This window comes from Megalops cyprinoides, chromosome 21 (genome assembly GCF_013368585.1).
Source record: "Megalops cyprinoides isolate fMegCyp1 chromosome 21, fMegCyp1.pri, whole genome shotgun sequence".
Lineage (NCBI taxonomy): Eukaryota > Metazoa > Chordata > Actinopteri > Elopiformes > Megalopidae > Megalops > Megalops cyprinoides.
The window spans coordinates 4,022,413-4,049,802 of record NC_050603.1 but is presented as its reverse complement, the minus strand read 5'-3'; the positions used below and the strand labels follow the sequence as shown (position 1 = coordinate 4,049,802).

At 45.8% G+C, this 27,390-nt stretch overlaps 1 protein-coding gene across 1 annotated transcript; it reads left to right on the top strand.

The window, feature by feature from the left end:
- The first annotated feature begins 1,232 nt into the window (after nucleotides 1-1,232).
- plekho1a (pleckstrin homology domain containing, family O member 1a) lies at nucleotides 1,233-19,862 on the top strand. The gene is made up of 6 exons (XM_036516098.1): nucleotides 1,233-1,590; nucleotides 2,327-2,473; nucleotides 12,535-12,675; nucleotides 16,186-16,290; nucleotides 18,126-18,227; nucleotides 19,155-19,862. The coding sequence occupies exons 1-6, from the start codon at nucleotides 1,567-1,569 to the stop codon at nucleotides 19,860-19,862; spliced, it is 1,227 nt and encodes a 408-aa protein (XP_036371991.1). The 5' UTR covers nucleotides 1,233-1,566.
- The last annotated feature ends 7,528 nt before the right edge of the window (nucleotides 19,863-27,390 follow it).

Here is a 27,390-nt window from a genome sequence, read left to right as displayed (position 1 = left end):
CGTTGTGGATAAGGGGCTAGAATGTTGCTGCATTCTAGGTTTGTTTAAAACAACAGGGTATTCTTGTTTTCATGTAGATCTTAGCATAGGATGATACTGTATGACATTAGCATAAACCATGTGCAAAAACATGGCCCTTTCAGCCTAGAATTTGCATTATGCCAGGCAAAAATCATGCCCACATACATAAGGATCAACCCCACATGACAAAAACAAACTGAAATGGCCACCATGTGTCTGTATTGGTGAAACAATTACACACACGCTACATACACACTACACATGTGTCAAACTAAATCCTACATTGTGTGTGGTAAGGAATAGATATGATGGGTTGCCAGTTTTATTCCCAGGTGAGACACTGCTTTTGTTGGATGCTTACGCCTGGTTAGCTTCAGCAAATATCCAGCACTGGATAACGGTAACTTCTTAGCAAGTAAATAGGAGCAGTAATGTTGAAAGTCTTTGTTGTGGAGGCAGGCTGTGTCATGCTGATGTGCCTCTACCAAGGAAGTGGATCAGATTAGCTCAGATTGCTGATTTTCTTTTTTTTTTTTGTTATGGTGGACTGGAACAGGAAGAATCCTTCATGGGCTGTTGAGTAATATGGGTTACAGGGGATAACGTTACTTTATTATCCATAAAATTTACAAGTCTTGCAGGGAGAAACTACACACAGCATTCAAAACAGAGATGTCAGACTGAGTTCCTGGCAGCCCAGTGTCTACGGCTGTTTTGCTTCCATCTCTGCCCTTAATTTTCCAGTCACCCGAGTTCCCTGGCTGAACCTGGATGATTTAAAGGTTGAAAAGGAAACCAGTTTGCAGGCCCGCCACGAACAGAGTCTGACACCCCCGATTTACAGCCTTTTCTAAATTTAATGTGGGATCCCCTTATAAAACTCGACTTTCCACCCAAACGTTTCCTTGCCAGTGCTTTATAAAATCCTCGCCATAACTGTCATTGTCAAAAATAAATTCTGCGCGTTTAATTGAGGACTTCTGATTGGCTCCTCGCTCTGATATTTTCTACACTTCCACAAAGACTCCGCTCGGTGTCAGCACCTGTTTCAGATGAGATCAGTGACTTCAGCTATCCCCGGTGACAGTGCGAGCCAGCGCTGTCTGGGCTATAGGTGGAGCTATTGCAGGGGCACCCAGACACGACGGTTTTTGTCACAAAGCGCTGCGCCTTCCATAGGACAGCTCGAGTTCTGTTCGGAGACGGAGAGAGAGAGGGGGGGGCGCCGATCGCAGCGGCAATGAAATAGACTCACAGCAACCAGAAACTGCCAATTCAGCTCCGTGCACGGAGTGCGCGCTTTAGCGAAGGCACAGATCCGCTGGCGAAAAGCGTGAGAGGAACCAGGAGGAAAAAGACGGGAGGAAGCGATAACATTTCAGGCAAGGCAGACCCGACATACAGCTGACAGACACAGAATACCCTAGCTTCTCAAGAAACAGTTAATTTCTGCCCCCGAAGAACTGTCGCTCAAGAAATACGCTGGAAACTGGAGAATCACCGGGAATACAACCACCAACAGTGATAGACCTCGTTACCTTCACAATGAAGAAAAGCAACTCCAAACGGGTGAGCTTGTGTAGCGGGGTGTCTGCGTGCGCTGCATTTCATGCTGCCAGCGGTTATCTAATATGCGTTTTATGCATAACACTGACATAAACAGTGGCACAGAAGTGGGTGATAATGTTGACAGCGATTAACTGGACGGGGTTTGGATGCTTCTGCATGCTGTGGCACTTATGCACTGTGATATTGTGACACATTCACGATATCCATATGTATGCATTTTGTCCGCGGAGATCTGACTGTGTGCGTGGTTGAGCACATTCAGTTCTGTCATATTCCCTTGGCTAACAAAGTTTGCCTTTAACGTGTTTGCTGAGATGCGTTGTGCACTCTAGTGGAAGTCCAGAATAAGCGGTGATTATTGAGCGTTTTTTAATGTCAGGATGCAGGATGTGATCGTGCTTCTAATAATTGTCTAGTTGACATTGTTATTGTCAGGGCAGCTAGTTCATTATTTAGTAACTAGCCCCGCCCTCATTAATATGTTAATACAAATCTAAATATCAAAATACTAACGATAACTCCCAGTTCAGTAGTGCGATGTGCAGGGACGTGTTGGTATAGTGTGTAGCTACAGTGCGACTGTTAGAGGTGACAGTGTGACGGAGGAAATGACAGGGACTGAGTTTGTCTCAGTAAACGTCGCTCTCGTTTCCTCACGTTCCGCCGTGAATCTTACGGCGAGTTCTGTATTGTGCAAGTAAAGTTTAACGGGTTGCCTTTCTTTCGGAACATGCAGGGCCCGCACGACACCAACCAACAGTTGTCGCAGCCAGACAAAACTGGCTGGATTCGCAAGTTTTGTGGAAAAGGGATTTTTAGGGAGATCTGGAAAAACCGTTTCGTCGTGCTAAAGGGAGATCATCTGTACATCTCTGAGAAAGAGGTAAGTTTGAAGTTTTCATCCCATTTGTGGATACGGCTTATGAATGAGAGCGAGTCTTTCATGACAAGTCAGGAGAGTCCCGTTTATTGGCATTATTGACAATGATACCAAACATAGAACTACATTCTTCCATTTAAATGGCTTCGATTTTGCAAGCATTTTACCGTGCGTGCGTCATAACACAGATGGCATGAAAAATAAGAGAACAAGCAGAATCAGCCCACAATACTTCAGTTATAGCTGATGTCATAAAAGCTCCAGGCCACATCCTCCACCCCCACCCTTTTACAGAGCAACGGAAAATGTATGTTTCAGCAGATAGAAAAAAAAGGAATTTAAGTCTTTTCTCCTTTTAAATAAAACAAAAATGTCTTGTTGTGTCAGAAAAGGCAGCCAGTCATAAACTGCACTTGAATTAAAAAGGCTAGCAATGACACATAGGGCTTAGTCATTCATTCTGTGGGTTAGAGCACATGCGTTTGGAGATTAAGACACATTCAATCACGATAGACTACTTAGGGGGCTTTGCAGCCGTTTTTGCCATTTAGTGGTGAAATGAGGTTACTGCCAGTGCTTTTGGGGAGCCACTCAGTAGGTCACTGGTTGTAAGTGAGGGGACACAACATTTTAAATGGCCACATTGTCCAGTCTGAAGCCCAGGTGGGGCCCTGCAGGCATACCTTGGAGCAAGATACTCTATTTGACCCGCTTCATTAACTATTCAGTGGTATAAGTGGATTATATATAAAATGTGAGCTATAGAAGTCAGCCAGAAATGGGAGCACCAGTAAAGCAAATAAATTAATATTTATTTATATCTATAACTCAAAAGAAAATTACTTTATTGACCAAAGCGTTAACTGCTTGTTTTTCTTCAGGGTTTGGCACTGAAATGCTTGGAAGCTCTTAAGCAGAGGATTAGGGCAGCCCTCGAATGTGAACTCTCAAATGAAAACAAGCCAGTTTGCTCTGTAAATTCCAGGGCTACACTATATGTACAGTTGTAGCTTTGAGTTTCAGACGATCAGCGTAATTCAGACACCTGAGAATTTCAGGTGACGGCATGAACACAGCGCAATTATTCTGGCTTCCTGAAGTATTTATGTTCAATAATCCTGTTTGCTGGAGTGTTTTTCTTTAATAACCTCTCAGCTATATTAGCCAGAGAATTAATAAATGCAGAGTGCCTTCTGTTCTGTGAGTGCTGAAATTCGTTTCTCGAGCACACCCTTTCGTGTTGTCAGGGGCGACTTTGATGCGTGAACGCGTTGTGGATTCCCCTGTGTGTGTGTGTGTGTGCGCACACGTGTGTGTGTGCGTGTTTGTGTGTCTGCATATCTGTGTGCGCATGTCTGTGTGTGTGTGTGTGTGTGCGTGCATGCGTGTGTCTGTGTGCGCATGTCTGTGTGTGTGCGCCCATTTCTGCGTGCACATGTCTGTGTGTGTGTGTGTGTGCGCGCGTGTGTCTGCGTGTCTGCGTGCGCAAACAGGCCACCAGGGACCTCTCCACACAGTCAACTGCGCTGACGCCCACGGCTGACTCAACTCCAGTCACGGACAGAGTGTGGGGGGGTGGGGGGGACATAAGCATCAATATGCAGCTCCAACAGCCCCAGAAACTAAACTCAGCGATCTCACCTCCTCCCGCACAAACTCGGTGCTGTTATCTCCCCAGTCAAACTCAGAGCTGTTGCGTTCCCCGTCAAACTCTGCGCTGTGACCCTCCCCGCCAAACTCCGTGCTGTGACCTTCCCTGCCAAACTGGAGGGCTTACAGCTGCAGGAACTTTCACACTTCCTATTACCCTCAGTAAAGTGAAGCCGTTACACTGTCAAGGTGATGGATAAATTGATAGCTGGATGATGCCAACAGCAGCTCGATCACTCCTACAGCCGCCCAGTTTGGCCGCAGGGGGCTAATTAGCGGTGTTACGTCAGTGTATATATCACCAGCATTTCTCTAACATGCTCACAAAGCCTGAACATGATTTGCAACGTCCCTTAACAACAAGGCGATGCACTTCAGGAAGAGGGAGGGTGATTTATTACTGTGAGCTGTGTGTGCCGTTTAAAAAGCTGTCAGTGATTCTCACTGGCCGATAAGTCCGGGCCAGTGGAGTCAACAGAAGCTGTGACATCAGGGTCTCCAGAATGTGTCTCCCGCTGACAGAGACGGTCTCCGGGCTGTAGCCGAGGCGACTGGGGGTGGGGGGGCACAGCAGGTTGTGTCTGTCATTGACTGTCAAGTGACGTGCCGTAGTGTTAGGCGACTCGAAAGCCTTGCGCCACGAAGACGCAAAGCGATTTGGCGGATCGCGGGGTGAGTCAGAGGTGGGAACCTGTCACCCCTACTTTGTTCCCTCAGACGCTCGGTGACACAAGAGGGCCCGCCTCTCGTTGAACGTTACGGAGAACACCCCGGGATACTGCTACAGAGTCCTGGGGTGTTCTCCGTAATGTTCAGTGAAGGTTTTTTTGCGCTCTCCTTTTCCATTAAAACTTGCAGGGAACGTGCTATTTTTCACAGTTTGTTTCGAACATTCATAAAGGCTTTGTCTGTTTTTTTAATTGAGCACTGCACCTCGTCAATGGAGCTCTTGGGAGAGGAGTAAACCTGGTGATGTCACAGTGCAAAACTGACAGTTGTGGGCTGTGTTCTGTGTTCTCTGGTGCAGAAACTGATCTCTTACTCGTAGCAACATGGACTCTTGTCTGAAAAAAAAATCAGCCATGAGTTATTCGTTTTAAATTGTAAATTAAGGTGTCTGTCTAACTCAAACTGATGTCAAGCTTTCTTGGAACAGCCAGTAAGTGAGTGAACCTAAAGCAGAATAAATTGTTTGCATAGAGTCAGTCTTGCTCACCATGTGTGTACACACACACACACACACACACAGTCATTAGTATTCTCTCCTTGTTCTGTAGAGGGGGTTCCTTTTTGTCCACTCTTCAGAGGGTTTTCTCCCAAAATGTGGAAGGGCACAGCCATAAATTCTCATCAAAATCCCCCCAAAACAGCCTCCTGATAAAACATCTCTCTCTGCAAACACAAAGGATGAATCACTGCCAGGCATATGGGTGGGTGCTAGACAGGGGGAATTAGAGGGGTACTCCGCTATCACTGATCCCCTCAGATGTATAACAGGTTTAACATCATCTGCGTTTCAATTCATGTAAGGAAAACCCCTCTGAATAAGAAAGTGAGGGAGGAAAAAAGGACCATTTAAGCTGATTCTGTCCATAACAAAGAGTCGAGGATGGAATCTGACCACCTAATGATGTCACAGTGGAGCAAGATTGCTTCTCACAAGCAGGGTATCTGCACCCCGATAAAGTGATATATGCTAACATGTGAAATCCAAAATATGAGGGATGTGTTATTATTGTGCTGTATGTTCTAAATAAATTACAAGTATTAGAAAAATCGGCTGTTTCGACCCTCATGATTGTCATTTGGTTATAGGTATATTGTAGAATTCACTGATAAATTCTATATATGTATGTATATGGTAAAATAGATAGCAGAGTCAGTGCACCTGGCTGAATACATGAATGGCATTAACTGATGTGTTGATGTGTGTTATACTTAATATACTTTACTGTTAATTAAAAATCACATATTTGTGGTTTTTTAGTTTAATCTGTAGTATGCTGTGCCTTTTCACATGTGGCCCACATCTTGGTGCTTGTTATTCTTTAGTCTGTGCTGTCTGGTTATGCACATAGTTCTCTCACTCACAGCGTACACGTTGTTTAGAGATAGTAAATGTTATTTTTAAAACCTCAGAACCTTTTTGATTTCTCTGCTCTTTGTTTTTCCCTGTCATTGCTTCCTTTAGACGCATATAAACACATCGGATAGCTTGTTTCATTAAATGAGTCTCTGTTGGCTCTTCTGAGAGCTTGTTTATCATTGTTAATGTCTGTCTTTGCTTACCGAGTCCCACATTCACAGCACTGAGCAATGAAAAAAGATGGGCAAAAAACAAGTGAATTGATTAACTGTAATTCATTTTAACCAGTGAGGGAAAGAACGAAACTCCACTTGGTGAAATTGCTTTCACCCTAAAAGGTATTGGAGGTAATATACAAAATATTGATTTTTTTGCATATTTTAAAAATAATGTCTCCGTGAGAAGGCAAGGTAGAGGGCTGGCTGCTATGGAGACCGACTGTCCAGGGTGGCTGGTCAGTCCCCTTTAGACAGATCAGCAGACATGGCTGCCCAATGGGAGGGCCCAGACTCTGGTGGGAAGCGTATTTGACCTCTGACCCTGAGGAGAGACAAACAGCAGTCTGCCACATGACAGTATCACATGCACTTTGCGCCCCAGAGGTCAAAGGGCATGTCACTCATCGAGTGGGAAGGCACTCTGAAGTGGAGCTCATTCAAGCTAATGGTGCTAGGGTTACAGTCCAGGAGAAAAGGAGGCAAGAAGTGAGGATGGAGTCTTTTTTTTAATTCTGTGATGGTCCTCTCTGATTTCTTCCTGCTATTTTTGTCAGATAGGTTTCGATAGTTGGAAAGGAGTCAAAATCACATTCATTTCTGCAGTGATGATCTCCACTGCACATCTTAGTGACACTACAGCAGGCAGCGATTGAAAAAACATGGATTTTGTTACTTAATGTATTGCCTCTGTATTAGCTCCTCGTCATTACTCGAATTAGGCAAATAGTTTGTTGTGAAGGCCACTGGAATCAGCTTAGGTCCCGATTTGCTGTAAGACGTAATGCTCTTTGTGCTTGACTCAATGAATCTGAGCAGATGTTAAGCTCTTTCTGTTGGGGAAGGTTTCACTCCCGACACAAAGCAGAAATGAACAGGTCCCAGCTGTAAGTGTGATTTAGATAACGGTGCCTGGCTGATATTATGAGGCATACTGCAGTCATGCTGGGTTCTACCTGAAGGGTTTAATCATAACTGAAACTGTATAAAGACTGTGGTGTCATTTTATGAGAGAACAGACTGAAAGTAGTGCCATGACAGAGTGGGAAGTGTTCTCAGAAACTGTACCAGGACAAGCGCAGGAAATTACTGTGAAAAAGGCAGCGTGGATGAATGTTGTGTAGGTGAAGAAAAACACATGCATGAGCATGCGCGCACACACACACACACATATATACACACACACGCGCGTGCGCGCGCGCACACACACACACACACACACACACACACACACACACACACACACACACACGTATGGACGTACTCATGGACACACACAAACACACACACACACGCACGTATGGACGTGCTCATGGACACGGACACACACGCGCGCGCACGCACGTATGGACGTGCTCATGGACACACACAAACACACGCACGCACGCACGCACACACACACACACCTCACTGCCTCCAGATGTACCCCTGCCGTAATTCCCCCTGATGGAGAGCCAACGTTACACACTATCCAGCAGAGATCCACTAGCAGCAGGGTACGCAAACACCTGACAGAACTCACGTTTAGACCCCCACGCCGAGTGTGGACATGTCCGATATCTGTTTATCTCCCGTTAGTTACTCGTTAAATCGTCAGGAGTCTCAGACGAGGGGGAGACGGTCACCGGCGGAACGTGCTCGCACCTCTCTGAGGTGGAGCAGGGATGGGGAAAGGACAGTTCCTGTCCTCATCTGAACGCATCTCTGTGGCACAGCACAGATGGAATAAGCGCTTGTATGGGAAGTGACATCACGCATGTACACACATCAGTGGCAGCTGGTGGGCTGCAGATGGAGGGAGGGATCCTCCGGCCCCGAACGTGTTTTTCATTTTCTGTGGTTCTGCAAGCTCAACACACATGCCAGTTTAAATTAGCATGACTCCCTCGAAGCTAATGGCTTTTTAAGTGATTGCATTACCTTTGTGCTCCTCACGTGACATCACTGTAGTGTTTAAGAAAAAAAAAGCTCTGCGTGTTTTAAGTTAAATTGTCCCAATCTGCAGTTCCATTGTTATAATCTAAATGAATGTAAGCCGGTCTTTGTTAAAATTACAGTCATTGAATGTTAATACACAAAGGCACTCTAATGCTACAACATCACACACAATTGAATTTAAAAAATCTTCCTTAATTAAATTAAACTGGAAAGCTTGTTAATCATGAAACATGATCAAATACAGGCACGTGATATTTCATCAGTTGAAATGGAATTGTTTTGTCTAACCTTTCTAGCTCATGAGGTTCCACTGACGCACTTACAAAGGAAATTACGTCTCCCGTGCCCTGACAGTACTTTGGCGGTAGCCTGCGGTGACAGAAGTAGTCTGGTTTTCGCGAAAGTCAAGGGATTTACTCAGGATCCATCATCCAAGAGCCGTGGATACGATTTGCCTAGGCCTGCTAGCAATTTGTCTACCTTTCAGACGAAACTAGAGCTTTGCATCCGGATATTTGGCTTTCAGATTGGTGAAGCTAAGGCGTTGCGTTTTCTGTGGAACACTGGATTGAAATGATTTGAATAGATCAGTGTGTGTTGGCATAGCCATGGCTTTCTTCCTACTGAGGTCATCCCATGATGACCCTGGAGTTCTGGAGTCACCCAAAGCCCTCGGTGGGGCACAACTCTTTTGCCGCTTCGCTTTGGCTCTTGTCTTTCGCTGAGAAGTCCTCCTCATTGGCCTGTACTCTGAATGCTAGGAAGCACCTTCTGCCTTATGACACCAAACCGAAGTGCCAGTCACCGCCCTCATTAGGAGAAATCATTCAGAGGCACGCCGGTGACGCATGTTAGATTAATGACAGTGACGCTGCAGCTGAATGCGCTGTTTTCTGGATGGTAATTCATCAGGGAGGCTGTTGACAGGCCTGTAATTTGGAGAGGCCCGTGGGAGTCCCTCTCATTGTCTGCAGACCTGAGGACTGCGGTTAGGAGGGGGCTCTTACCACCCCACAATCCAGGGGGTCTGTACCACAACTGAAAAACCGAGGGGGTCTGTCCAATGCGGTGCCATCTGAATAAGGTGCCCTGTAAAGTCATCCAAATTTCCTGGCCCTAACAGCTGAGTTGAGTTAGCACTGGGAGTCACACAGAGCCTTGTGCATCATCTGGCTATCTTAAGTAAATCATAAAGAATCCGTAGTGTTTCTGTTGGGGCTAGGATTTATATGGGAGTTCCACCCTGCCATTTGTGTTGCATATTAGCTGCCTTTTTGCTGCCTTTTAAGTGGTTGCTTTTCTACATGTTTGTTTTCTCCACTTTATTTTTCAGACTCCATTTAGTTATTTGGAAATGTCAGTCTTCTCTAACCCTGCCGTCACTTTCAGGAATTTCTGCAAGTCTTTCCTTTCAGATTTTGTGGAAACCCACGCTGCACATTGCTCCTCTTTCCCTCTCCACCTCTCCTCCCTGTCCCCCTCTCGCTCCCTCACTCTCTCCCTTTCTCCTCCTCTCCCTCTCTTCTCTCCTCCGCTCCTCCATCCCGTCACACGCCAGAGAACGTTGGGTTGGAGGTGGGCGGGGCCGGGCGGGGGTGTTGGGGGGAGGATGGGGGAACATGGGAGTGGAAGCACTGTGTTTGCGGTGCCGCTATCAGCGCACGCATCGTCCCGTAGCCTTATCTCCGTCTCCCAGATCAGCCCGGAGAGCCGCAGCGAATGCAACTTTAATGAGGAGGCCCACCACGTCCCCTCCACCTCTCATGTGATGTTTATATATAGCCACGGATACTTCTTTTTTTTAACATTTTAAGTGCTTCCATACAGGCAGCCATTCCATGATGTCTGTAAATTTTTTATGTGATGCAGTTACGTAAACACAGAAGGTCATGCGTTCCCTGCCCACGTGTTTCACTACATGCATGACTGTCTGTTCTCGCACAGGAACACAACCTTCCTCACACTGTGAGGAGACGGAGGAACCTCACTCTCACCCCACGATGGTGTGATGTTTGTATGTGGAAATCACACTCTTTCTTAGCTCTGAAACGCTCTGGTTCGGAAATTAATCCTACATCATTTGTGAAAATAATGTTTTATTCTTTCTTAGCCCCTGTCAAGCTGTCCTTGTGATGCGATGCTTAAATGTACAGCTATCACAAACTCTCACCGAGACACAGCGGTGGTGAGCATGCTGTGTGATTCTCTCCACTCAGACTACTGTGAGCAAGCAGCAGTGACCCTTTGCTGCTCATTGATAATACCCATGATGCCTCAGTGTGTTTAGTTAGCTCAATGAGCCTCGCTCCAAGACTACCCTCATCAAGCACAATACAAAAACGCACATGCCCCCAGGGCGCTGTGGCAGTTATTTTCGGAGCAGACCATTATTTTAACGGCGTGTAATGTTACAGCGGTCGTTTCTTTTATGCCATTGTGCTGCATCTTATTTTAAAATATCCACTCCCGTCTGTGGTGAGCAATGGAAAATGCACATACACAGGGACACAAAGACGACAGGTGCAGAAATTCATGTGTCCTCTCCAGGGGGACTGGGCTGCCATCAGCAAGAAGACTGAGTGAGGGGGCGGAGCTAACTCTACCCACCTGCACTTAGTCCAACATTCTAAACATTATGTAACACTCCAAGCTGTCCATGGAGCAAACTATGGTACAATGTTATCAGACAGAAATGTGCTATTATTTAAAAAAATATAATGCATATTCAACTACAAAAGGTCATAAAGAGTTGTGAGCTGAGCTGAAAAGTAAAGCAAGCTCATTTAAAAATAAAAGTCCCTTTAAATACACAGCTCAACAAAAAAAATGGCCAAGGTAACCCTTGGGCAAGGTACTTAACCCACAACTGCCTCAGTAAATATCCAGCTGTATAAATGGATAACATTGTAAAGAACTGTAACCTATGTAAGTCGCTTTGGATAAAAGCGTCTGCTAAATGAATAAATGTAAATGTAATGTGCGCGTGCGTGTGTGTGTGTGTGTGTGTGTGTTTGAGTGTGAATGTGTGTGTTGGAGTGTGTGTGAGTGTGTGGGTGCGCTCTCTGCCAGGGGTCAGACTGAGCAGCAGTTGGAGGAGACAGGCCTGCTGTTGTGCGTCTGCAGTCTGGCCTGGCGCTGGCACACCCCAACGGCTCATTTGCAGCACAGGGGCCCCCGGGATACTGATGGAAATGTCTGGGTGCATCTTAGACAAAGCTGCTGAGTCTAATCCAATTAGCCCCTAACGCACGCCATTGTTTCCTCTGGCTTTATTTTGAAGATCTGTGTGTGTGTGTGTGCGTGCGTGCGTGTGTGTGTGTGTGTGTGTGTGTGTGTGTGTGTGTGTGTGTGTGTGTGTGTGTGCGCGCGTGTGTGGGGATGGATATGTATGTGTGTGTGTGTGCGCGTGCCTGCATGTGTGGGGGTGGATATGTGTGTGTGTGTGTGTGTGTGTGTGTGCGCGTGTGTGTGTGTGTGCGTGCGTGTGTGTGTATGTGTGTGTGTATGTGTGCTTGTGTTTTTCTGTGTGGGGGTGGATTTCTGTGTGCATCTGTGTGTGTGTGTGTGTTTTGTACATTGTATGGATGGTATGAGTCCTGATTCAAAAAACTGAATACTCTCACTGACTCTGTGCATACTCAGTATGGCAAATGTTTGCTGGAAAGCATTTATTTCAACACAAAAAATCAGGGCAAATGTAAGGAATTACTCTGACAACCCCTGACACATTGCAACAGAGCTGTAGTCTCATCCTCTCTGAAGAAATTGAACTGTAGCGTTCCCACAGCAACGGGCATTACTGTAGTGCCTGCAGCTACAGGAAGGTAAAGATGACATCACCAGAAATAAGCTGAGTAGAAACTGATTGTAGCATTCTTACTTTTAATTAGATGTGTTAACTGTGGTGATGTCACTTCCTGTGACATATTGGTTTGAGATCAATATGCTATATGCAGCAAATGTCTTCCTCTGTATGTATTGGAAGTGTACTTCTTGTGTAATTGTATAAATAGACTCATATAAAAGCATATGAATGGGACAATAACTTACATAGTGAATGTATAATATGTTGATATGTAGTGATTTTTTTATTTTGTATTTCAACAAGTAAGTACATTACTAATCCATTAGGGAAGTATATATCAGAGGTAAATGCTCTTTTTCTTATTTATCAGGTTAAGGATGAGAAGAGGGTCCAAGAGGTGATCAACCTGACGGACTACGAGCGCTCGGAGGAGCTGCGCAAGTCCAAGAGCCGCAGCAAGAAGAACCACAGCAAGTTCACCCTGCTGCGGTCACGACAGCCGGGAAACATGGTGAGTATCTCTGTGAACGGGACCGCAACACGACCGCAACATGACTGCTCTGCTGCGGTCACAACAGCCAGGAAACACAGCGAGTCTCTCTGCGAACGGGACCGCAACACAACCGCTCCGCTGCGGTCACGACAGCCGGGAAACACAGTGAGTCTCTCTGCGTATGGGACCGCAACACAACCGCTCTCCTGTGGTCATGGCAGGCTGGATACACAGTCTATCCTCCATCGGGATAGATGGACAGAAAAAAAAAATATAAAAAATAAAACCTACAAAAGATAACCATGACGAAAAATCTTCCCTCTGTGCTCCATAATGGTTCCCTGTGCTGAAATACAGACTGTCCTCTGTAGCGGTCAGAGAATCTGACCTAAGTGAGCTAACCGAATGCTCTCTGCTCTGACCGTGTGCGACCGTCACCCTGTCCCGAGTAATTAGATCTGATTTGGCTAATCGGCTTTCGCAGAGCCAGACGAGAGACACGAGGCCCGTTCACAAAAACATTGCACCCCCCCCAGCACTCACACACTCAGCTTCTCTACGTAAGAGCTCCCCGAGTGAGGCAGACCCACTCAGACTCACGATTAAAGTCACAAGCTCTCTCTCACACATGCCTTTACACACTAATACTTACAAACTGTCACTGATGTGAATGTGCACATGTGCACACACACCTGCAAACACACACACACACACACACACACACACACGCACACTCATTCACACACAGATCCGACAATTCACAGAGTGACAGTTCACTGATGCACACATACAGCATGCTCTCAAACACACAGACAGAGACACACACACACACACACACACACACACACACACACACACACACACAACCAAGCAAACACTCAGAAAAGGAAAAATTGTGCTATATTTTAGCGATGCTGTAACATTACCTGCCAGGAAAGCAGACAGAACCTAATGGGAACAGCTAGCCATGTGGCTCAGATAGTGTCCCGATACAGACCCCATGTGCCTCATGCCGATGTGCTTGAATTTCCCAGCTGCCGGCACAGCGCTTGGCGCTGATGTAGAGACCATCACTCAATATGATCCACTGTTGCTGGAGTGGAGTTAAAGACCCAGCTTACTTTACCAGCTTGGATTTGTGTTTTTTGTCATAAGCGCCAGTCAGCAGACTGGGGCCCATTCTCAGTACGGGTGAGGCCAACACGATTTTTGCATTATTTTTCATGGGTTGGGTGGTTGCAGTGAGTCACGGTTGTAAAAAACGCCGGTGGCCCCTGGCACACCGGGTGGGTGTGATGTTTCCCGTCCCAAAGCGCTGTTCACACCAGGACGGCCTGCAGGCTGCCTCACTCAGAGAGAATGCACCAGAGGAAATTCACAGCGTCGTCCAGCTGCACAGGATTCTGGAAACTGGATTCTGGATTTGGAACTGGAGTGCAGGGGGGGTTGGGGGGGGGGGGGGGGTTTGGGGGGGTTGTTATGGCCTGAGCTGGGAAGTGTGACTCTGTTGGCGAGGATAGCGGTGAATTTTTGGAAATTCTCGAAGGTTGGGGGGGGGGGCTGTAAATCAGAGTTGCGCGCCTCAATCCCCTGGTGTTGCAGACAGTAAATCCACAAGACTAGGTATGGCCTCCCTCACCCTTTCTTTTTTTCCCTTTTACTCTCCACAGAAAAGCGCTGTGATTGGCTCGAATCAGCGAGCCGCTGGTAATTTGCGATGGCTCCGCCCATCTTTGGAGTTGCTGACACTCCTGACACCTGTGGCCTGTAAAAACGCTCTGGCTGTTGCTGGGTGTCGCAACCACCTCATTTTCCATGCAAACCTTAAGGAGCTCCAGCAGGGAGTTTTCTCAGAACCAGCTGTGATTTCTCAAGGAAGTGTCCTGGGGGTCTTTATGGAGTTACCGCAGAGGGGCGTGGCCGATGCATTACAATACATTATTGTCATTTTGCAGATGCTCTTACCCAAAGCAACTCAGAGGTTACAGTTTTGTCTATTTATGCAGCTGGATTTAATTATTGAGGCAATTCTAGGTTAAGTACCTCACCCAAGGGTACAACAGCAGTGGCCCAGCAGGGAATCGAACCAGCAACCTCTCGGTTACGAGTCCTGCTCTGTACCCTTATGCCACACTGCTGCCCATCTCAGACATCACTAATAGGGCACCATCTCTATCATCACTCATACCCCCCCACCCCCTACCCCGCCCTGTCCCTCCTGTCTCTCTCCAGCTCAGCGATTTGCTTGGGTTTGCATGCTAATGTCCCCAGCAAATTACACGGTCTCATGACTGCTTTGAGTCTCATTTAAAACTCACGTACAACGCTCTCCCTGGTAATAGATGGGAAACTGGATGTCCCATGTTCCGGGAAATTTAGGTAAATGAAAGCCGGCAGGAGGAGGAGCAGCTTGTCCCGGGACGTTTTCGGTTGCAGGTCTTACAGGCACTGGGATCAGCTGCAGTGAGCCTTACATTCGGCCTGTCTGGGGACATGTCAAAAAAATCTGTGTTGAATCTGATGCCTTTACCTGCCGTCGGAGTGTTTTGCTTCTGGGTATTTCAGACTCCTGCAGGAGTATGCTACACACCAGCTTTCAGTCCAGCCTCAGATCTTAATCACCCCAAATTACCTTTTTTAGTACATTTCTTTTTTCAAACAATGCAACACATATTAATGTTACACATGTATGCTGTTTTGAAGAAATGTTTTACTCCAATGTGTTAGGGGATCATATAGTAAAGCATGTTTCATCAATGAGGGGACTGAAGTGTTTTGTTTTAGAAAGTTATACATTGATAGACCCTGATGCAAACTTTGTACTGTCGGGTAGCACCACTGGGGTCCATGTGGTCCTATTCCACCCAGAATAACAAGAGAGGAAGGAACCAGTTAGATGCTGTAGTTACCTTGGTTAGGAGAAAGAAAAAGGAAAAGAAAAAGTGTTTCTGTCCCCTTAAGAAGGTGTAAAAGAACGGAAGACTGTCCTTTCCTCTCCTTCTTGAAGCTGCGCATTTTATATTTATGGACTGTGCACATTGTAACTCAGTAGCAAACAGGCTGCTGTTGTGATGGAGATGGATAAACACCGTTAGCTGGCAGCGCAATCCTTCAGAGCGGAAAAATGGCGTGCCTCAGAAGAGGAGGGATGATTTTCCCTGACCACCCTCATATCACACTAAAGCTCTGTGCACTTGCTGGAGTGCTGCCCCGCCCACCCACGATCTGAAACCAATCAGCTGGCCCGTCATGGTACACGGGTATGATGTCACTGTTTCGCACGCGGTCTCTCCCATTGGCCCGATGTGGTGCTTTTGCACGGCAGTTTTTTTTCGGGCGGAAACGAAATGACTTTGTACACTTTGGGTTGCTTTGAACTGTGAAAGGTTTATGTTTTGAAAGCTATGCAATAAAACCCACCAAAACCTCCATGAGTAAAAACACCTTTTATTGCTGTAATGTGCAATGTGTACAGTAGTGATGACATATCTCTCCCTCTCTCTCTCCCTCTCTCTCGCTTTCCTCCAGGTCCCCAATCTAGTTTTCCTGGCCGTTAGTCCTGAGGAGAAGGAGGCTTGGATCAACGTTCTGAATGCAGCCATCACCAGAGCCAAGAACAGCATTCTGGATGAGGTACAGCTTCTGTCAACCTCTCCGTCTCTCTGCTTCGAGTGTCTCTCTCAGTATCTCCTTTACCCTCCATCTCTGCCTGTCTCCGCTCCCCATATCTCCCCTCTCTCTGGCTTTTGTGTGTGGAGTTCAGCCTCAGTGTCGCTCGGAAAAGGTCAGTCTGTTGATCAGACAGGTGATGTCAGGTAGCTAATTTTCCCCGATCCCGCTGTAAACAGATTCCCTGACCCTATCAGACTCTATAAGCCCCCTTGTTTAATTTCCTCTCCCACTTTGCGTGCTTGTGCATGTGTATACCCTCTCAAGTTTCTCTCCTTCTCCATGAAGACAATGGCTGATCTGGGACCTGTTGAGAAAGTGTCTGCCTTGACTCCACCTTCACCACTGAACTCAGGTTAGAGGAGGGGCTCCCCACCGGATTACAAGGAGGTAGTCAGCCAGTACAGCCGAGCTGGTGCATGAATAGATTCCCCCCCCCAGATTGCATGCATGTGGTGTTCAGTGACTCAACGCCGTAGACTTCAGGTGATCGGTGGTCAGTGTTGAGGTGCTGTGATCCAGCCACAGATGTGCCGCATGTTGTGAGTGTTATCATTTACTGGCTCCGTATGAAGGTTCTTGAAGGACTAAAACCGAACATCAGAAACTCGGGCAGCGGCGCAGAAAGCAACAGAACCTCCCGATGTCAGATGGAACCTCCTCGACAGGGGTGTAAAGACGAGCAGGAGCCAGGAGCCAGAAAAATTGGTCGTGATATGAATCTTTGCTTTTATTGTACAGGCAGAGTGGGACCATTGTGCCGGTTTGTGGGGAAGAGAGGCTCCTATGGGAGGAAAAAAAATGCAACAAATATCCAAGGAATGAAATACAGCTTGAAATTGAATTTTTACTGAATCAGCTGTGGGGAGAATGAGCAGCCCGTGCGCAGTATCTGCGTGGGCTGACGGCGAAAACGCGTATTCGAAACGCGTGGAAAGTTAAATGGGGAGAAGTGAAAGGGGGAGGGAGATGTAGAGGTGATGTCTGAGGTTTGTTTTCGGGACGGGAGGAAGGGCAGCAAGAGACTGTGCAGTCCTAACGTTGGCTGTTGGCTCGTTTCATTTCCAAGACTTCTTCCAAACGAAAAGGCGTCCTTCATCCAAACCTTTAAAAGCGCCTGGATGACCGCCTCATGTTTCGTTAAATGCTCTGAAGAGTCTGACATCATTGTTGTGAACCACATCTTATTGTACGGCAATTGAACATGTTCCTGCCTACATCATCTGTAATAATATAATCTGAAACGTTGGCATGAAACAGGGAGCGCCCCACCCAAGGATAAACTTTGCTAGCACAGCTTGTTATTGGCCCGTCAGGACTCCCAATTAAGTTGTCTGTAATGAATCCATTCCTTTGACCACCCTCGTGTTTTTAGGTGCTACGCACGCTGCAATGATAATCAATGCCCACTCCCAGGGGCGGATCAATAACGTCTCCCCCCTCCAGACCCCTGTGGGAAGCAAATCGCCTGTGCTTTCCCATAAGTCTCTCCTTCTCTTCGTCTTTATCTCTTTCTCGCTGCCTCGCTCATTTCCTCTTTCCCTCTCTCTCGCTCTCTCCCTCTCTCTCTGTCTCATTCTGTCAGTTTGGTTCATTGCAATGTACTTTACCCGTATGAGATGCATTTTGTAAAGAATAACAAAGCATAGCACAAATACAGGACAAACAAAAAATAAATGAAAGCTACACATGTGAACATACACAGACAACACAGTCTGAGCACAGTAACTGCGAAATGACTGCTCTCTCACTCCCTTTCCCTGTCTCATCCCTCCCTCCCCCTCTCCCTCTCTCCCCAGGTGACAGTGGAAGAGCACAGTCCCCTCGCCCACCTCACACGGGACCGCGCCAAGATCCCCCACGCGCGTCGCCTGCCCACCCGCGGACACCTCATGGCCGTGGTGGGTGTTCCTGCCGCACGCGGTCACATGACTCCTCTGAGCACACAGTGCCACAGAGTCTCATTCTCCTACTGGATCAAGATAAAGTCGGAATACTGTGTATTCCGGAATGTGGAATCCTGTACACTGAAAATTCTGTCCTTGCAACTGAACATCCCATTCTTTAACACCTCAATGCCAGTTACCACCAGAAGTACAGTACCAGTCAAAAGTCTGGACACACCTATTCATAGAAGGGTTTTTCTTTGTTTTCCACATTTTAGAATAATAGTATCAAAGACATCAAAACTATGAAATAACAAATGGAATTATGCAGTGATCAAAAAAGTGTTAAACAAGTCAAAACTATTTTATATTTTAGATTCTTCAAAGTTGCCAAAAATACTAAAAACATTTTTTTTGGAAAGAAACTCATACATAGGCAAACAACCAAATGTGTGATTAAAGAAGTGAATCTAGGAGCGCTATATTTTCATTATCAGTGGGTTTTATGTGGTGTTGAGGTGATGGAATTAGAATTATAAGCAGATAATGGCTGTGTGGTTCCATACAGGTACAGTTGGTGGTTATATTAAGATTTTTGAGGAGGCAGGACTCTGTGTAAAAATAATCAAAAAATGCTGCAATTCCCAATAAGATTACATTCCAAAATAAAAGGACAGTAACCTATGAGGTGATCAGGTTTGTCTTTTTCACCATGAATGTAAGGTAGTTGCAAACTATACCCTGTTTTACTGTGTTTTCATCAACCACCTGCCAATTACAATATCTGATTCTGCTTTTAAATTTGGTGCATTTTTGGAATGTACTTAGTAGAGTTTTAATGAATTGTAGACCAGCTTACCCACAAATAAAGATACTGGTTAGCTGATTGATTGATCGATTGGTTAAATTATTGACTAATAAAAATGTCTGCTCCGCCCATAGGCGTCCACCTCCACGTCGGATGGCATGCTGACCCTTGACCTGATCCAAGAGGAGGACGGCTCGGCGCCAGATGGGCGTAACCCGTGTGAGATCAGCATCAGGGTCGACCTGGACGACTCCGCCCCCAGACTCGCCCCGGGCCGCCAGCGCTGCAACACGGACATCACGGGGCCTGCGCGGCTGTCTGCCGAGATCCGGACGAAATCCGGGAGCCTGCCACGCCGGTGCGAGCCATCCCAGGACTGGCGGCACCTGGAGGGGCAGTCCCGCACCCCGCAGCCCGGCAAGAGGCTGACCCCCTCCGAGAAGAGCCGCTGCGTCTCCATGGAGGAGATCCTGTCCCGTTCAGACGCGTTTGCGGCCAGACGGTGTAGCCCTGCCCCCAGCCCCGCCCCTGCCACACCCCCACTGCAGGAACTCATCTCCCGGAAGCTGGAGCGGACTCAGGAGCTGCTGGGCGTGGTCCGGTCGCCGGAGCGTGGGGGTGGGAACTCGCCCTCCTCCGGAAAGGGCTCAGACTCGCAGGGGAGCCGGGCGGAGGCAGAGCAGCTGCTCCAGGAGGCAGTATCCGCCTGGGACGAGGCACGGGAGGTGCTGGAGGAGGTGAAAGAGCTGCAGGTGCTCTTCCAGCAGCTGGACTTGGCTCCCACCGCGCCTCTGACCCCCTCACGGGAGGGAACACCGAGCAACCCCCAGCAGACTCCCTAGAGGAGCAGTGTGAGGTGAGACTGAAGTCATGGGTTAGCCCTCCAAGCAGCAGCAGGGAGAAGAAGAAACACCCCAGGCACATGGAAATACGTCTGGTTTTCCCGTTACGTGCTGGCTTCTCGTTTTTTTTCTTGACTGACTGCTGATGTCTGCATGGTGCTACTGCACCAGGAGGGTGCTGCCGCAGCCCAGGATTGTAATTTTGGGGAAGGGAGGGGGGTGTGACTCAGAGTGGGACAGCCCCTGCTGGGACAGCGGATCTCCTGGCTGGCTCGCCACAATGGAAATGTTTTCCTCTGAGGTTTTGTAACTTATTGGAGAGATTCCAGAGCCGTCTCACTGTCCCATTGCACTTTCCCATGCAAGGGCTGGAGGTCTGTTCTGTCTCGAAAAGGATGTGTCTGGTACGTCGTCTGCAGCGTCCAACCTAATAACTGCTCACAACCCTGCACTGGCAACACCGTTACGATACTCCCATCTTAACGAGATGCAGACAGATCTGCATCTACATTGTCATGTTTCTCAGCATGATTTCGACCTTTTCATGTTAGTTTGTTGCTTTGTATTCATTTTTGTTTTGTTTGACTCAACTTTGTTGCATGATCAAGAAAACAAAAAACAAAAAACAAAAAAAATGGTCCACAGCAATCAGCCTGGCTTCGTTTCACCCGGGTTTGAAAGTGAAGGAAGAGAAGCCAGTTAAACTAATGATGAAAATGTAACGGATGAACCGACTATGGTCTGTGCTTTTCCATACTTTAGGCAGCTATGCTACAGAGAACACGATAAAGCAATGTGACACTGGTATGAAATTTGAAATTGTGTAACATGTAAAATATAGCCATATTTTTTATTTCAGTCTCCTCTACACCTTAGTAACATTGCAGCAAACATTGTGGATGAATTCTAAATTAGTCACAGAGCTGTGGGGGCCAATGAGCTTCATATAGTAGAGGCAGAGAACATACCTGTACTACCCTGAAGTTGGGTTGGAATGTTCTGCACAATGAGTGTACTAATTATAAATAAAGATTATGCATTAGCCGTAGATCCCTTTTTAATCTTATTCCAGCTTCCATGTTGTAGTTCTGCCTTTGTGTGTTTCAGATTTAATGATTTAATTTACAAAACAAAAATGAATTTTAAGTTTAAAAAAAAAAAAAGCATCTCTATTCTGACCATTACCATCATAATTATTTCATGCAACCTGATGTCTTAGTTATACTTTTATAGCCATTTAACATGCAGGTAATGCTTCCATGCTGAAGACAATGATGTAAAATGGAAGCAGTTGCTGATGTGCGATTTGTGCTGAAATTGATATGGCTGTTAAGAAAGGATCAAGGATCATTGAGTTTAAAAGCTTAATTCTCTGCCTCCCCTGTTTGTAGTTCACCAGCCTCTGTCCCAGAGAACCTGAGAGTTATGTGTGTATGTTGATGTATAGAATATTCACTGTCAAGCACTTTGGTTGAGAGCAATCACTTAAAAAATGCAGTGTGACACTGAAGATATGGAACATGGCCTCTGAACTGAGCGTGCCAGTGACCAGAATGTGATTGACTGACTGTGCTGGAAAAACAACAAAAAAAACACTTAACAGCCTTCCTTGCCTGGTGTGGTGCCCAGCTGAATCATGGGAGTTTGCCTCTGTAATGCCTCAGATCAAACCAATAAAAACTGCTTTACCATCACAGATGAGCACATGATGTGTGACAAGTCAGACAGTACTGAAAGGTGTTCCTTGCCAGGTCTCTTTTCCTGTGTTTTAAAGATTATGCATTTTTAATGAGTTTGCCACTCTCAGGCTGTAAAATGCCTGTAATAAAAACCAAACAGTTTTTTTTCTTGATGCACTTTCAAGAATGAGAAAAAAACACACACACAGCTGTCCCGGTTTAAGAAAGCAAAGCTTTCCCAACACACCATTGTGGAAACTCCTTTCTGTCAGTCTGCATCACAGACCCTCAGATGTAGCTACAAAAAACAGGGGGATCTATCATCTCTCTAATCATTTTTCCTCTCCAGCTATCAGGCTGAAACACAGAGAAAGCCCTGACAGCACAAGGTGTACCTGGCTGTCAGAACAAACGCAAAATGGGCACACGTAAACACTAGAAATAGAATGTTAGCATCCTTTATTCTGGACCTCTAACTGCAGTTTTGAAATGAAATTCAGATCCTCTGGAAGACGTCTACAAGCGTTTGAAAATGAAAATGAACCGCATGTCTCAAGCATGTGCTTAATCAGTGAATCGGGGAACTTGATCTATAAATGCTTGGCATGTCCAACCAGACATTTTTTTTTGCTGGTGCCCTTTTAAAAACTGTCTCCGCTGTGTGTCTATGACTAACTCGGGCACGTCATACAGGGTGTCTTAGAGAGGCATGAAGGAGCCCCCATCAAAATGAATGCACTGTAGTGGGAGGAGAGGATTTCCATTTATAATCATTATGCAAAATGCCGCCAGAATAGGCAGTTATTATAGGATCATTACTACATGCCTGATGAAGGAGTATTTTTCCCGAATGGAGAGATTAAGACGGGAGCTGCAGGGGCTGTGACACATTTATTTTTATTAAAAATAATCACCGGGTGATCATGCCTCTCCCTCCCCCACCACCAAACTCCCTGGCTCCCTCTACACAAACACACAATTATCTTAGAATTAGTGGTAATGTACATGGTGTGGCTGGGATACTACAGTCATTTTTAGACTCTGCACAATAGCGTCATGCTTTGTACAGATGCTAAGAGTGGCTTCACATAGTGACTGGAGAGCAAAGATTTGTGAACCCCCATCCCAGGAGGACTTGTATTATGCTCTGAGTGACTCACGGATTTGAATGAATCATAACGTTTTCGACTGGAGTTAAAAGCCTTTTGATTGATTCATCACAGTTCGTGATTGACAGAAAATGGGTCAGTAGCATACAAAGCATCATGCTCTTAAAAAAAACTTAATCATGATTCACAATCAGGTCATTATGTTGGTTTGTTTGAACAGACGATCAGATGACCCATATGGCTATGAATTCTTGATTGTTATTTTCTTGTCAGGAAAGGAGTATGGAGTATACATTTTAAAATATTAAATTTAAAATGCATGCATGGAATATGTTCCAATACATGTGATCATACGACATACCAAGATCTGAAAATATAAATTCATGTTTTTAAATGCCCTGAATATGTTGCCTAAGTTTTTTTTTTTTTGAGGAATACCGTTCATTAAAATGAAATCCCTTGTTAGAATCTTTCCTGCTACGAGAATGTGATTCTTCTGTGGTGACTACCTTGAACTCCATGCACGAATTGTCATGTATTCAATATCAAACAAAATCCTTTGCCAGATTTGCAATGGATTCTAGTGGAGGGCTTTTTACACAAGAGGTTTTTTCACATATAAGATTGTTCTGACAAATGCTTATTTCTGTCGCCTTAAATCACGTTGGTTTAGGCAAGGCCATATAAACCACAAGGCAAAAGTTGCCTTTGTCTGCTTTGAAATATCAAATCAATGCCGGGACTGCAGATAAAAAAGGTTTTGATCATTTTAGGACTGGTTAACTTCTGCTGATGCAGGGTGCACTGTAAATAAATACCCATATATAAAATACGAAACATTTCTCCTTCTCGCTTCTCTTCAATAGAACTTCTTGTATCAATTGTTGTTGATTACATTGCATTTAGCAGAATGGGCTCACGATAGGTCTGATAGTTGATGTGTGTGTTTACAACACAATGACAATCAAAAGTTGTAATAGAGCATGCATCACTCTGTCAAATAACTACAATCCAATAAGTGAGGAAATCAGCCACCAGGTGACAAATCATGTTCAGCTGATGGGCAATCCCACTCAGCAGCAGCCAAAGGCCCAGATGTAGTCTTTCAGGCCAGTGAACGGTTAGAGAGGGAGCAGAGCATCGTAGCCTGGAGCCAGCGTGCGCTCCACACAGCTGAAGCCACTCATGACACCCATTACCCAGAGCTGCGTAACTGCAAACCCATACCGCGCGGCTACAGAGCAACAAGATATAAACAGAGAAGACACAAGACGTCAGTGAAAGCAAAAAAAAAAAAAAACGTATAAATAAAAAGCAACTAAGTAAATAAATGAGAAGAAGCACAATGCGTTAAAATGAATGAGCGGTGTGTCACTGGAAATGAATGCGAAGCCGAAGAAACAGTGCAGTAAATAACAGGGGCCATCGGTGAGGGTTCGGGTTAGTTTCTGATTACAGTGTGATTACATGAGAATGCAACACACAAACAAGGCTGAAACATGTTTACAAACAGCCCTCAACACACACACACACACACACACACACACACACACACACACACACACACACACACACACACACACACACACGCATGTGCACACACACGGACACACACACTCACAAACACACACTCACACACACGCATGCGCACACACTCGGACACACACACTCACAAACACACACTCACACACACACACACACACACATACATACACACATGCATGTGCGCACACACACACACACTCACACACGCACGCACACGCACACACATATACACACGCACACACACACACACACACATATATACACACGCACACACACACGTTGAGGATGCGTCAGAGCAGCTAGTGCCATTCAGCTGGGAATTCAAAAACACTGCTAAAAAAAGTAACAAATGTCAAAACAGTAGAATCTGTGAGGATAGAGAATGTATTTGTGACACGTGTCCGATACTGTAGATCAGAGAGTCTTGTGTAGCATGTTACTCTCAGCAATAACCACGACCTCAGAACAGATCTTCATTCATGACCAAACCTTCCACACGCAGAGACCTGGACATGTTACTACAGAACAGTCAACGAATTAACAAAAAAAAAATCACTGCATATAATGCTTGTGTTTAGGGTATGCAGACAGTCCAAAGGTTATGTATTGTTAGAAACTTGATAATGATTGCTGCATCTTCTCTCAACTGGTGCCATAGAAATTGTCAATAATCATATTTCCCGTAATCACAAACACGATTGGTCACCACCGCATACACCGTTATATAAATCTGAGTTTTTTTTTTTCCCCCCACACTTCTGATGAAACTTAACCACAGCCATTCAGTTCAAAGAAGAGAAAGACTGTGTAGGAGGAACTGAGCAAGATTCAGGGGAGTTCAGCATAAACTGCTCTCAGTGGTGTTTCTAATTCAGGTCTGGGAGGGTTGGGGGATGGCCATCCAGGCATTGATCTGCGTGTGCATAGACAACATCAGAAATCAATGCAGTTTTATTCGCGCAGTCCCTCTGTTCAGCGGTTATTAACCTCCTCACACCATTCGGGCACAGAGCCCTTGCAGATTTGCAAAAATAAAATAAAATAAAATAAAATAAATGATCTGTGAAAATCCCCTAATGTATTTGCGTTCCTTTTTGTTACAACAAAATAAAATGTTTCTTATTATACTAATATGAAGTAAATGTTCACAAAACAGTTTTATCCCTCTTTCCTGCCGAGTTTTAATTGCAACGGTTCCATTGATGCTGTAAAAACACTGAACTGAAGGATTTACGCATCCATCGCTTTATTCCCTTTCTGTACTCTCTAAGTCCCCAGAAACTGCCTGCTAATTATAAAAGCATTTTCAGCGATATTACCCGGCCTTCACCAAAGAAAAACAAATTCATGATTAATTCATAAAGGCTGTACAATAAATATAGAAATATTTTAATATTTAATACCTCAATTGCTGTGCATTTGCTACATGAATTGAACTTGTTTTTACATCATGTTGGATTTGTATGTGGAGAATGGAAGTGGAGGGGGAGAAGGGTGTGAGTGTTGGGGCCCCAGCGTTGGGTGGGGTAGGGTGGAGTTGAGTATGGTTGGTTTTTGGGAGGACCGGGGAGTGGTTGGGTGGGGTTGGAACAGGGTGACTTTTTGGGGGAGGGGAGTGGGGTCTGGCCATAGAGCTGGTGTCCAGATGGCCCCAATGTACAGCAGAATCAAATGGCTCGGCCCTGTGGGACCAAGCTCGTAGGGAAAACCGGGGGGGGGGGGGGGGGGTGATTGTCAGTTGATTGTACTCCCCTGCATTCTTATCCTCTGCACGCTACATCCTGCAGGTGTGAGAAACAGGGACTGGAGGAACTGTCAGATCTCCCATCTGTGCATTTCGGATACCTCTGCATCTCCACCGAAGACTCCCCCCCCCCCCCCCCCAAACAATCACAGGTGTCCATTTCACTGCGGGATTTGACAGGCCAGCAGAGGTGCATGCTGGGAAGGAATTCCCACTGGACCTGATGTCCCCCCCCCCCCCCCCCCCCCTGTTTCCCTGGCTTTTTTTCCTGAGTGCTCGTGGGTGAGGTGAAAAAAAAAAGTATTTCACAGTTCGAATCCCGGCTTTAACCTCCCCCCCCCTTTTTCTCTTGTCCCAGGTGCAACAGCTCAAGAGTTTGACCTTCATGGGACACTGAACGGAAGAAACGCAGATGAGTGCAAAGCATCACACAGATTTAATGTGATTCAATGTTAGCATTTTGGCTGAACTGACTTCAGTTATGTTCACATTGATAAGGTCTATTGCGTTACATCAAAACGAAAAGCCATTCTTTTGCAGTAATAGTTCTGCAAATTGCCATAAAGGCATGTAACAATTTCGACGCATTGCACTGAAATAGAACATAACCCAATTTTTCCAGCATCAACTCAAGCCAGGAAACACAAACCGGCCAATGAGGTTTTGAGGGGGATATTGAATGAGCTTCAAACAAACTGACTACACACACTGCCTCTGTATCCACCCCCCCTTCAGCACAGAGAAGATGCTCCTTTCCATCCTCTCTGAATATCTCTGAATATAAATAAACAGCCTTCTACTGGACATTTTTTTCCAACTCATCTCCTCCCACTCTGTACAACAATGCATCTCCTTGTGTCAGGCCAATCACTGCGTCAGCGTGAACATACCATCATTCAGTCTGTCAGATCTGTCGAACATTCATTGGTTTCTGTCTTCATCTTTCATCACTGAACTGGACGCGGTGGCTGCTGTAGGTGTCAGTCAGATGCTTGAGAGGCATCTCTAAAGCCTTCAGGTCTGTGGGCACCTGGGACAAGGTCTGGGCTTTGCTGTGTCAAAGCCAGCTCTACAAAGGGCATCTGAAATCATGTTGCTATACCTCTCTCCTACATACCTTTACACACTAATACTAAGACTCACAAACTTTTACTGATGTGGATGTTCCTACTTACACACACCTGCACATAGATAATTCCTCAGTGACACACGCACACACACACGCACGCACATGCACACATATATAAATAACAAATTGCAGATAATCATGCTACATTATATGTATCAAACCTCATACATGAAAGCAGTGCGGTGATAACTCATTTTACATTTGACCACAGTGTATACTGATACATACTGCTTTTTGTGAAGCCTGTCGGCAGAGAGCGTCAAAGGAACTTTCCGGCACTTTTTTTTTACTTGGAAAATGTCAGCGTTGCATCATCCTTTTT